Source organism: Lagopus leucura, unplaced genomic scaffold, assembly GCF_019238085.1.
Source record: "Lagopus leucura isolate 7727_CA_CO unplaced genomic scaffold, USGS_WTPT01 Super-Scaffold_100128, whole genome shotgun sequence".
NCBI lineage: Eukaryota > Metazoa > Chordata > Aves > Galliformes > Phasianidae > Lagopus > Lagopus leucura.
Window position 1 is genome coordinate 138,528 of NW_024962331.1, and position 13,144 is coordinate 151,671.

Below are 13,144 nucleotides of genomic sequence, written 5' to 3' on the forward strand. Positions count from 1 at the left end.
GATGGAGATTCACAGTGAAAGAAAGGAGGGTGAAGACCGAGAGACTTGGATCTCATTTCCCACCCTCATTAGTAGACTACATGGAAAGAAGTTCAGAAAACAAACGAGAAAAGGTAGCTTCCACTTTCTGCTGCAAATTCTTACAGATACACAGAATTCAGAGACAATACTGTAGATATGAAAAATCAGACAGCCTTCATAAATGAAGTCTCGTGTCAGGTGCATTTCATCTGAAGGGAAAATAAGCTTTTATCCTCCTGTTTAGATGAAGGTGGCCACACCCCTATTCCTAATTTATGCTAAGGCTCAGGAAAAAAATGCAGGCTGCAAACTGAGGGGGGGTATTTAGAAAGGTGCATATTGTGGAGAAAACAGGTTGCTTTTCTTCACAGCATAAAAAAGATGGGGAAAAAGACAATACAGTTTTAATTCAAAATGGGAAAGCACAGTCAGCTTTCAAACTAGCTCTCACCTTTGGCATTTGCTAATTTGACTACCTGGATCGTGCTCTGAAATTTATCCCACTGATTTATACACACATACAGAACTGTAGAAAAAATGAGGCTGGGAGGGAAACCCAGAGATGATCTGGTCTAGCTACCTGCTTCAGACCAAGGACAGCTATGTCTGCTTGTTACTACTTCATAAAATAAAAAAAGCATTATTAAATGTTAGACTGCATGACCTTTGGAGCTTCATTAGCTTTTTAAAACATTTTTATTTTTGTTTGAATCTTCTGTGTTTAATTTCAACCTATTTGCAGTTGTTGTAAACCTGTTTGTAATTCTCCTGTGAATATTAAAAATTATTTGCTATTAATGTTTTTCTATTTGAAGACTGTTACAAAAACTTACTCTTCTGACATCCTGTCAATGGATGTAATGCCCAGCTTCGGGCTTATAGGTGTAGATTAAAAAAAATATATTTTGCACGCCTAACGTATGCACGCTGTATAGAAGTTTGCATGGTGTCTGCACCTCTTGGGAGCAGCTTTGCGGTGATACATCACTTTTACAGGAACTGTGACCCACTCTGACAGTTCTTTCCTTTGGACTGCTGTTATCTGTGCTGTACCTTATCCATTTTCAAGACCTTTTTTTAGTTTTTTCTTCCACTTCTTACAGTCCCTCTCAGTTTCCTGTTGCTTGTGAATTAGTAAGTGTACTTGCTGTTTTATATCCAAGGTAATAAAAGAAAACAATGAACAGAGTAGGAGGTAGCACAGTTGTTTGGATCCTCATTCTGACGTACTTATGGTGGCACAGAAATGTTGATGGCTACTTTCTGAAGATGGTTATTCAACCAGTTTTATTCTTGTATTACAGAAATTTCATGCATCAATTTTTGCTTATTAGCACCCCGTATAGATGCAGGTGAGTAACTTTTAGCGGCTTTTGTCTGCAAGGCCCATTGTTCTGATGTGAAAATAAAGTAGGTTTTACATGCCTTTTCTTTACGGAGGTATGTTGGCTGCAATTTGTCTCCTTGTTACCTTCTATGTAGAAAGCAGTAATTCGTTTGATGGTTTGTTACCAAAATTTTCAGAGATTGGAAAGGAATTTTGAGAGACTGGTGTGTCTGCCTACCCCTAGCCTTCAGTTACTGCATTATCCTCTGAGTTCTGGGAAGTAACTGCCGAGACAACGTAATTCAGGATGAAAACTCAACAGATTTTAAAGTACTTGGCTCATATAAGTACTCTTTAATAAGTTTTAGCCGGGTTTCAAGGGTGAAGTCTTGTCTCTTATTGTTTTTTTAACTGAGTTGCTTTTGTGCTCTGTTAACCTCAGAGATGGGCAGGAAATGCTTCAGCCTTCTTTGATGTGAACCACCCAGCAGTGTCCATTCAGGAGAGCAGAAAAACAGTTCTTTTGGTTGTTGCTTTCCTGCTGGTGTCTGTAGAACCATTTTCTGGTTGTTTGGTATCTCTGAATGTTTCCATCTTTCAGCCTTAGCTGTTTTTGACCATGTATGCTGCTGCCATTCTTTAATACTGATCCTTTGAGAATGGAGAAATGATTTTTTTTTTTTTTTTTTCCCCCATGTTTTCACATCATACCTGAATTAAATTGTGGTTTCTGATAGCATTTCTATCCTTTCTTTGCATTAACATAGCTTGCACTTGTGCCTTTAATGACACTGCCATTTCTGTGTAAATGCTTCTGTGGCATAAAGTCTTGTCCACCAGTTTCATTTTATTGAAGTCTGTTGCTCAAGATCCACTTTTTTCCTTTTTCTTCTTGAAGACAAATCACGCACGGGCAGAGGCACGGACCGCTGTTGTGACTTGCGATTGTTCCCTTCCTCCTTTGTTGCTGTGAGCTCTGTGTTGAAGAGGCGCTCGAACGAAGGCGCTCCCTGGTGCAGTAATGAAGAGCTGTGCTCTCTAGAAGCAGCTAGTTAGAACATAGCTGCTGGAAGGATAGAAACGCAGAAGATATGCGATGAGATAGTTGTGTAATATATTTATACGGAAATGAGCTTATTTATAACGAACTTAAAGGGAAGACAACGGCAAGCTTGAAAACAGTGAGCCCGGCAAAAATCAGTACCGGAGTACCACAGAAGTTTATTAAAAAAAAAAAAAAAAAAGCAAACCATGAGCGAAATGCTCGTGCGTACAAGGCAGCTGTACTTTGTTTTGCTAAACGCTGTGGGATGTTTACAGTTCTATTTAATTTTGAGAGTAAGCGTAAAGGAAGCCCACGCGCTGAGCCCCCTTCCTCCCGCGGGGCGTTCCTGCGCATGCGCGCTGCCGCCACGCTTTTGAGCGGCGCCCATATCTCCCCAGTAACCGCGGCTCCAATCCGCGCGCTGCAAGATGGCGGCCGCGGGAAGTGCGGCGCGCGGCAGCGGAGGGCCGTAGGGTAGGGGCGTTCCCGGCCCTCGCGGCGCCGTGCATGGAGCCCGTCGGCAGCCCGCTGGACCCCGGGCTCTCGCAGCAGGGAACGCCGCGTCTGATCGTGGAGGACTCGCAGCCCGAGGGCGCCGGCCCGGAGCGGGACGCAGAGCGGGCCCGCCTTGGCGCGCTGGCTCGCCGGCTGCCGCTGCGGCGGAGCCCCGTGCTGGTGAGCGCCCCGCGCGGGGCGGGGGCCGGGCTCGGGCCCGACCGTCTCTGACGCGCGGCTGTGTGTTGCAGGAGATCGTCCGCGGGGCAGCCCGGGAGCGGCCCGCAGCTGAGAGCGGAGCGCGCGGCCGCGCTGGCGGCGCGGTGCTCGCGGGGCCGATGGAGAGCGCCGCCGAGGAGACGCCGCCGCCCGGCCCGGACAGCAGGTGAGCGTGGAAATCGGGCCCCGGTCTCCGTCTGCCGGCGCTTTCTCGCCCCTTGAGACTCCTGTCGTGCGCCGCGTATGGTGTCTCCGGGGCGGTGCCCCTTGGTGGGCCCGGGGCGGTAGCTCCGGCTGTAGCCGCCAGGCGGCCTCGTGGGACGCGGAGCACCGTCGGAGGGCGGCGTGCGGGGAGACCTGAGCGATGTGAACGGGTGTTTGTGTTGCAGTGCCCGCGGGAAGGCCGCAGGAAGATGCGAAGGGGATGATGAGGACTGTCCTGCCTCGCCGTACGCGGAAGGTAACTTGGCGATGTCAGTTACGCATCTCCGTTGTCCCGTCGGGGATGGCCACTCTGATGGTAGAATGTCAGGAATTAGCTTTCCTTCTTGCTGACGTTGCTCTTTATAATTTGATGCTTGAAAATCTATGACAGTTCCCTAATGTTGTAATTAGGGACTCTGCAGACAAAAGGTGGTAAAGTTCTTTACAAGGAGAGTGGTTAGGCCCTGGAACGGGCTGCCCAGGGAGGTTGTGGATGCCCCGTCCTTGGACGTGTTCAAGGCCAGGTTGGACGGGGTCCTGGGCAACCTGATCTAAATGTGTATGTTTGGTGGCCCTGCCAGGCAGGGAGGTTGGAACTACGTGATCCTTGAGGTCCCTTCCAACCCGGGTGATTCTGTGATTCTGTGGTATAGGAGGTGTATGCTGACCACTGGGAGGTCAGTTCTTTTTATGGAGGAGCAAAGAACTAGTATAGTGGCAATGCTAAGTCACAGCTTGAAGCAGTAATGGGGCAGCTGGTGGGAAGGCAGGGCCACCCCAGCGGAGCTCAAGTGCATGTAATGCATTGCACTGAGTGACAGGAAGGGCTGGAGCAGGATCCACCCCTTCCCAGCTCTCATTTAAGGGTTGGCAATGGAGGTGAGGGCATCTTGTTCAAGATCCCTGCCTACCTGAGGCCTTCTGAAGGTAAGCAGCATCTTTCCTTCATTTCTGTGCCTGTGGCTGTTGTATTTGAGTGAATTCTCTCTCGTTGCAGCCTGGGTTCTTGTCATTGTTGTGTTTTCTTTTGTATTACAACTGGCATTGTGATTGTCCTCAAAAGTGCAGGATTGTTTTCATTTTGTGATCATCAAATGTATAGTAGTATTTAATGGTATCATGCAGTGCCTTGCTGCTTAGCACTGGCTTTGGATGTAATGGGCATGGTCACTGTGCTATTTGGTCACGGTGCTGTTCCATATTGCTTTAATTAGTACAGCTGAGATGAGAATATCTTAATTTATTCAGGGTTTTTGCAGTCTCCTCAATTTGTCTTTTGCCTCAGTGTGTCCCTTGCTCTTGTGATTATTTTGTATATGTGTATACTAGTAAAATGGGTGTTTTGTATTAGATGCAGGAACATCACAGCTGCAGTTTGGAGTTCTGGAGCTCTCGCAGAGCCAGGACCTGGAGAGTGATGTCACATCCGATGAAGATGTTAGGAATCAGCTTCACTCTGGAGCTGCTGTCTTTTCTTCTTCCAGAACTGTGAAGAATGATATTAAGGATGGTATGTGAAAATTTTCTTTGTCTCTTTGTTGCTCTGTCATTTTTTTTCTCCTCAATTTAGACTATTATGTGTCTGTGACAGGAAATACGGTATTAGTAGTGTGCAACAGTGAGTTTGCAGTTCAGAGCTGAATAGTGTTTTGCCTTGTCTTTACTTTGGGCTAGTTTCATGTTTCCTTATTGCTATCCAAGTGTCATCATTGGTTCTTGAACCTCTCTTTCCCAGTTTATTTTCAGAACTTTCAGATACTGAATTGTGTCCCTGGTAAAAACCTAATTCCATCATTTAAAAAAAAATCTGTTATCCTTAATAGATCAGTATTAATGCTTTTTATGTAAAGCTTATCTTGATATATATGTAACTTACAGAGTTATCTGTGCTTGTCTTTGTATGTTAATCTAGATGACCTGAGTGACAAGTGTTGTTGTTTTTCTCCACCTTTCTAGAACTGAATGTGAAAAGCAGGGAAACTGTCACCAGCATAGAAACACATTCTGCTTTGGAGGGCCATCTGAAGGCATTTAAAGGGTAAAATAGTCAAAAGGTTTATTTTTGAAGGCAGTGTGCATGGGCTTAATTTAAATAATATACTGAAATCTTTCTTGTGAACAACTGAAATATGTCTTAAAAAGAAGCTTCAGTCATAAAAATTCAAAACCTTAATTATTACCATATGGACATTAGACTCAGGAGAAATCTAGAGGCTAAGTGGTGGTTTCCAGGATTCTGTTGAGTATTTACTACGATAAACTTCATATTTTCAATTATTTTTAAATGTAAATGTTCATTTTGCTGGAAGCTATTTATATTCTATGCCAGATACAAGGTGAACAAGGTGTTATTCTATTGTTGCATTCTGCCACAAAATAGTAAGAAAGAAGTTGAAACTCAATTTGTAGAATTAAAGTCAGTAGAACAATCTGCACTGTGTTCAAGCAGCACTTACAGTGGTAGGAAATTAGAAAACGTTTCTGGAAACTTGATTTGTCAAGGATGAAGATGGTTTTTGTCAAGTGAGAGAGCTGCCTGCTTCATTCATTTTCTTGCTGTGCACTGTTGAATAGCTTTCACCTATGCTGATTGCAGTTGATGCATTGAGTTTCTTGGGTCAGGGACGGTGTTGTTTTCCAGAACACCGCTGGATGCAGAAGAACACTCCAGGAAAGCAATGCCTGTCTCTGATTCGCCTAAAACTGAGAAATGCGCTGACCCAGGTCACGAGGAGTCGGATATCTTGTCGACTCAGGAAGAGATGTTTCCTGAAAATAATGTGACAGGTAACAACAGACAGTCAAAGCAAGAATGACCATCCCAGAGATAATCATAATTATTCTTGCTAGGTCTTTTCAGACATGTAATGCTTTAGAGTGTGAATACTGTGACTATTTTTCAATTAATTTTTCTTAAAATTTCTTACATGGAGTAACCTGGGTAAAGCATTGACTAAACCATGTCCCCTGGTACCATATCTGCATGTTTTTTAAATACGTCCAGAAATAGGGTTTCCCCCACTTCCCTGGGCATCTTATTCCAGCGCTTGACCACCCTCTCCAAAATACCTCATCTAACTCTCCTCAGTGCAACTTAAGGCTGTTTCCTTGTGTCTGATCACTTGTCACCTAGCAAAGAGGCCAGCACACTCCTTGCTATAACCTCCTTTCACTTGCACAGAGCAATGAGGTCTCCCCTCAGCCTGCTTTTCTCCAGACCAAACCTCCATTCCTTCCATTATTCTTCAAAGCCTCTTTTTTTTTTTACAGTTCCTTCACCCTGTGTTTTTGCTTTTCCCTTCATGTGCTCTGGCACGTAAATGCAGTCTCAGTTGATGCTCTAGTTTTAGTTTGTGAACAACTGTGTTGGTACTGGTATAATCCTGTATAAATCCTCTGTGCCTGGGAGGTTCAATAATAGCTTATGCAAACTGAGTCTGTGCTGTCTTTGAATCTATGGAGGTAATGTTGGAGCCACTGTGGATCTTTCTTCTAAAATTCTCAGGTATGAAGATATGTGTAGTCTGCTCTGATTTAAAAAAAAAAAAAAAAAAAAAAAAAATCTATTCTGTAGTTAGAAGCTGCCTTTATCATCTGACATATATCTTGCTCACATTTCACATGCTGAACTTTCACGTGCTGTCCTTCATCCAGTTCAGTGTGAATACAACCTCAGGTAGACAAGGACGAGCTGTAGCTTTCTGATAAGCAATAATTAACATTGCTGGACAAATTTCTAATCTTATTTCCTTTTCTTTAAAGTTGCTGCAGGGAGTGACTGTCTTGTAACCAGAGTGGAAGAGGGAAGTTCTCTGGCATGTACCCCTGCCCGCAGCCTGCACCTCCTGCAGCTCTCTGGACAGGGATCCCTTGTGCAGGAGAGCTGTTCCACGTAAGCAGAAACAAAACAAAAACAAACCAGCAAAAGCAAACAAAGAAAACAAGAACAAAGCTACAAAATGATAACCATGCTGTATTACAGTAGTTTCTGTACCTTTCCCACCACTTCATTTACCTTAATTTGTACAACCATGGCCCTTAGTTTGGGCACCATGTCACCTGTTTGTGTTTGTAGCTCCCCATTTGGAACATCCACACAGTTAAATAGGAATTCTAAAATATTTTGTTTCAGTCTCTAAAGGAGAGGATGTTTGCACGTGCTTTATTAGTCTCCTAGCAACCTTCTGTCAGAAAGCGTCCATATGTGCATGAGGCAGGCTTTCCTTCTGCTAGGTAAGGGATGCTTCAAATAGGAAGCCTTATGGAGAGTACTGATTTGTTTGCATTTTCGTGTAGTGTTATTTAAAGGCTCCACTTCCTCTATAAAGAATGATAATGTAATTCTGTTGTTATGACTCAGATATTTTCCTTTGATTGTGTGTGTGATATATGGGACTTCTGTGTAGAACTGCATGTGTAATTCAGGGTGAGAGTTCACATGTTGCTTCTAGAGTGTCCCTGGTTATGTTTGATGTTGAAAGTCTATATACAGCTGAATAGGGAATGAAGTTGCAGTTTCTAGCTTGTAACCCTGGGCTAATTTTTGAAAAGAGCTCTTCACTTAACTGGCTTTTGCCTGAGAGACTCCTGCTGGGCATGTCAGCTCCATTCCAGCACCAGCTGTCTGCTGAGAGTTCTTTCTTTGACTTGCCCTATTGTGATGACTCTTTTTCATATAATGATACTGGATATGATGTTCTAACAGTTCCTGCTAGCTCTGTTGTCTGTTTCCTTTCCAAGTATGTGTATTTTCTTAGGTGAAAGTAGTCAAAACAGACAGCAGTTCAGATTGTGTTCTGGCAAGGTTTCTTTGACCTTTGAACCTGAATTGCTGACTTACTTTTATTTTTATTTTATTTTGAGAAGACTGGCCAGAACTTTCTGCTTCATGTTTAGAGTGTTCAAATCTCCTCTGCCTACCCACTAACAATAAAGCATGAATAATTTCCTTTTCTCTCTACTCCCCTGCCACATGCGGGTGCTCATTTTGCAGTTTCCCTGTCAACCATGTTATTATCAATGCATGCTTTTGTTTTTCATATCTTAAAACTGTGTCCTTGACACTTTTGCTTTCTCAGTTACTACATTGTTTATTTCTAAGTGGACTATATACACTGTAGCAATTATCTGTAAATGTTTCCTACTGTACAATGTGAAGAGCAAAAAACACGTTCTCAGAACAGATGGGTTAGATGACCAGGTTGTGGTCTGTTTGTTAACCAGTGCTGTTGCAGGCAGTGAGGAGGAGACTACAGTCTCCCTAATTTTCCATTAAGTATGCATTGTCAGGTGACTTTCTAGTCATATTTTTTGTGGTCAGAGTTTAAACCAAGTGCAGTTTAAGTGTAAAATTTCTTCTACAAAGGGGGAGTGTGGCTTTATTTTCCAGTAAAATGAAATCATTGTGCCTGTGTAGTCAGTGTTTCTCAGGTCTGTTGGTAGTAAACCCCTGTGTATGGGAACTGCTGAGTCACAGCTGACCCACTGATTGAGCACCTGGGGAAAGGACCGGTCAGCCCTGGGAGCACAGGTGAAGGAAGTTCAGCTGTGGGACAGGAAGGGGTGCAGCCTGACTGCACCTCTTCTAGAGCTCATTTAAGGGCTGGCTGCCGCTGTGGAAGGATCTCTTCCTGGAGATCCCTCCTTGGTGAAGCTTTTCCCTGTGAACCTGGAATCTTCTGATACGGGTGAGCAATCTTCTTCCCTTCCTTTATGGCACCATAGAATTGTGCCAGTCCTTCCATCATAACATCTGTGTTGTAATGCCTTTCCCATTGTATTGATCTGTCCAATTGCTATACCCCTGGTACTTTTCTCTTGTGACAGGACTTGTATTGTGGCAAGGTAGAGTTGTATTTGGGGAGAAGTTAATACATTTTCTAGTGATGTATTTCCTTGTCCATGTTGCCTTTTCTTGGTCTGCAGTGGCTCTCCAGGTGTAGTTGTTCCTTCTCCTGTTGGCCTAGCATCCAATGCTCTCATCCCTGGCAGTCCTACTGAACAGGACCAATCAGAAGGTAATTTTTCCTGTATGCTCACCTGCTGTTGTTTCTTTGCTCTGTAGTTTAGTTTGGGCATGCGGCCTTTTCAGGACTTGTTCAGATTGCTCTTAAAGTGTAAAGCAGGATTGAGGATGCTTGAAGAACTAGATTTGGGGAGACCTGTAATTGTGACTCCTGATAACCTGTCTATTTCTTGCATAGCTATCACAATAAAATTAATTTTGCTGGCTAATTCTCTTTCATTATGAAGGATGAGGAATGCTTCATATGGAATACAGATTGCTGCTTGCCATTGGCCTCCTTTCTTGGGGCAAGCCATTCTTTGCGTGTAGGTAGGTAGGTGTCAGTCTTAAACACACGCTGTTAGGGTAGTAAGAAAGATGGAAGAGAGCCTCTTGCCTGAAATGACCTTTTCAGTACTTCGGAGTTTTTTGTATGGTTTGTATGCGTGTATTCTAGAAGGTTTTGCCAAGACAGCTTGTTCTCTGTAATATCTTGGCTCTTACACGTTACCTGTTCGCTATCAGGGTTAACATATCCCCACAGACTTTCAGTATTATGGAAAATTCCTGTTCGTTTCTGTGAGAGTTCCATCTCATTTGCTGCACAGAATCTGAAGTACCTCTAGAATATATGTTTAGTTAGTGGGGTTTGAGTATGGTTGCATTTTAATAGAAGTTCCAAAGAGAAAAAAGTCCTCAGAAAAATGCTTTACATAAACCTCAGATGCTTGTTTCTAATTGTAGAAGTTTTGGACCTTAAGTAGCAAGATAGTTATGTGAACTCTTAACAAAACACTTTCTTCTCCCTCCTCTCCCTTGCAATTAAGGATAGTGTAGCAGAAATGCTAAGTCGCAGCCTGAAGCAGTGATGGAGCAACTGGTGGGAAGGCAGGGCCACCCCAGGGGAGCTCAGGTGTGTGTAATGCATTGCACTGAGTGACAGGAAGGGCTGGAGCCAGGACCCATCCCTTCCCAGAAATCGTTTAAGGGTTGGCAATGGAGGTGAGGGCATCTCTCTGCAGATCCCTGCCTACCAGAGGCCTTCTGAAGGTAAGCAGCTTCTTTCCTACATTTGTGTCCGTGACTGCTACATTTGGGCTTGTCCTTATTTGCTGCAGCCAAAGACTTTGCCATCGTGGTATTGTTGCTGTACTTTCCATACACTATAGTGCTACAGATAGTTTTGTTGATTTCCCCATCTTTGCAAATTACTTGAGATGAATAAAGTTCACCCATTGAAGTGTGAGAATGTTGCATAGGCTGCTAAAATAAGTCTTTTAACAGTAATGTTGGAAACTGGGTAGAACACAGGCATCTGCTAGTAATTTTTCTGTTCTTTAAAACTAGATGAACGTGTGGATGTCTCTACCGCTGCTGAAGGAAGAGAGCTGGTGCAGAAGGGACAGAAGGAAAAGAGACTGATGCAGGAGGAGCAGAAGAGAGATGAGCTAGTGGAGATGGTTATTCCATCAGGGCCTCCTGTTTTGCCACAGGCTTCAACTCCAGTGTCCCAGACTGCCCCAGCCTTCTTTCCTGAATCTTTACCTATACCATCACAACCAGTGTTCTCTCATGTGAGTGTTCATGTAAATATCTTTTTGGTTATAATTTTTTTGTGGTTGTTGCAAAAATGTAATTGAGTCGACCTCTGTGCTTCTGTATTGGGCTTCCCTACTGAGATGACTTACAGGAGCTTCCTTTTTCCCAGAAGTCATGTTTGTACATTAATGATGCTCTTCTGTTTGTGTAATTATGTGTAGCAGTTTAGCCTGCAGAGAGAATGTGTAACACCTTAAGATGGCGTAGTTACTGAACGTAGGATTAGTTATCTTTCCATCTGTATTAGAAACTTCTCCTGTGCTTTTGTGTTATTTCTTTAAAAGGCTGCTGATTTTAATACCCAACTGGATGTTCTGCTTCTCAAACTATGTCAGAAGTTGAACTTTATCAGGACTTCCACTTTGATCGTTACTCGTCATGGATAAGCTGAGACTGTTTTGCCTTTGTATTCTACTATGGAATGCTAGAATTCACTTAATGCAAATGTATTTTGAGTGGCTTATTCTTACTGTCGTTTTTGTCAGGATTGCGAAGGGTTTTAGCAGCTACTTGGTGGCATTGTAGCTCAATGTAACAAATTTAATCAATTTAAGGCAGTAAGTAGAAGTTGTGCCAGAGATTTTGGTAGTTGAGGCAGGGTTTTCTCCTTAGCTGAAAGCAGCTTTCATACTAAAATAATAGATTATTACAAAGACTCTTTCCAGAACTCGTTGTTGTTTGACTAAAAACAGCTACTGATTTACCATAGTTGCCTGTGCTTCCTAGTTTGGTAATAGGAGGGGTGAATTAAAGACCTTGTGTGACTGCCACAGAGGTACTGGAAAGTAATGGATTATAATTTTTGTCAGTGAGGTTGTTGCAGTTGGCACTCGTGTATATGGATTAAAAATCTGTTTCATAATCGTTCATCATCTAGAAATAATAAATGGCTCTATTTGGGGTACCCCAAATAGAATGTTCAGTGTCCCACTTAATTTTTTATTTTTTTTTTTAATTTTAGGATATTTTTGTTCCAACTCAGAGTCCAGAGAAGAATGAGGGAGAAGAAAAAGCTGCTGTTTCAACCTATTCATGTATACCAGGAGACCTTTCTGGACCCGCAGATACTTTGTCAAAGATGCCTGTGGAAGACTCTGTGTCACAGCCTTCCGAGTCCTGCAATCTGATGCTTTCTGCAAGTGGATGCAGCCAGCCCACAAACACACAAATCAGTTCAGACTCTCTGAAAACTGGCCGTGATAATGAAGCTACACAGATCCAGGTAACTTCTGAATGTAGCATTTCAGACTTGAGACTCTCTTCTGTGGCGAATGACAACGGAAAAATGAGGCTGGATGCTGGACATCAAGCCCTCTCTGAGAACTGTCAAAAACCAAAACAGGAGGATATATGTACTGCAGGAAAGCCTGTAATGCAGTTAGGTAGTACAGAAATAGCAGGAGATGAGACATTAGACCCTACAGCCCATCAGGCTCATGGGTGTATTTCTGGAAGTCAGGCTGCTGCAGATCAGTCTTGCCCTGAGATTTCATCCTGTTGTGACAGAAGAGAAGCTCAGTTAAAGGATTATTCACCGAGAGGCAGTTCTCAGTATGAGGCAGTTCCTGAGACTCAGCCTGAAGAACAGGAAGAGAGGATGCATATAGCAGAGAAGCAGATGAATGAAGACGACTCTCTTGTTAACACGATTGTCTCTCAGAGGTTCCTTCTTGAAGGGAAGGCAGAGCACCATGAAGAGATGGAAGTAGAATTTGCTGGTGGTTCTTGTGAAAATAGCAAAAAACTGTCTGTTGAGACTCAAGGACTTAGAAAGATTAGACTAGAATGCTGCCGAAAAGAAACTTTAAAAGATGGTACTTTTGGCACTGGAGAAGCAAAGAATGTGGATAAACTGTCCTCTAAAGCTGCTTCAGAAAGCGTGCCAAAGCTGAATGAAGTTTTATCTAAGCCTTCTGTAGGGGAGTTATTAGAACAGCACAATTTGTTTCCTAAATTGAAGATTGACATTCCATCTGAGATGGCATTGTGTGCCAAAAGCCATGCACAAAGTTCAGAATTACATCAGATAATGGAGACTCAACCACAGCAGCAAGAGAGGGAAGCTGACATGCTGATGACTCAGCAGGAGAATCAGGTGCCAAAGAATACAGTGATTCCTGCTATGACAGTGAATCTGGAGCAAGAAGAGCAGATGCAGCCAGAGGAGCAGACAGCTAAGTCCCCCAGTCCTTCCAATGGTAAGTGAATTTTGGCAGTAATTCGTGGGTGT

General features: G+C 43.3%; 1 protein-coding gene across 4 annotated transcripts in view; it reads left to right on the plus strand.

Annotated features, from left to right (window-relative positions):
* Positions 1 to 3,201: 3,201 nt before the first annotated feature.
* Positions 3,202 to 13,144, plus strand: part of TP53BP1 (tumor protein p53 binding protein 1) — a 31,674-nt gene continuing 21,731 nt past the window's right edge. For 2 of the 4 annotated variants that reach the window (XM_042887992.1, XM_042887995.1), the window contains exons 1-9: positions 3,202 to 3,273; positions 3,497 to 3,567; positions 4,663 to 4,821; positions 5,268 to 5,349; positions 5,953 to 6,098; positions 7,074 to 7,203; positions 9,237 to 9,328; positions 10,663 to 10,889; positions 11,876 to 13,112. In XM_042887992.1, the coding sequence (XP_042743926.1) occupies positions 3,227 to 3,273; positions 3,497 to 3,567; positions 4,663 to 4,821; positions 5,268 to 5,349; positions 5,953 to 6,098; positions 7,074 to 7,203; positions 9,237 to 9,328; positions 10,663 to 10,889; positions 11,876 to 13,112 (2,191 nt within the window). In that variant the 5' untranslated portion in view covers positions 3,202 to 3,226. The other 2 variants (XM_042887993.1, XM_042887994.1) reach the window with 2 other exon arrangements.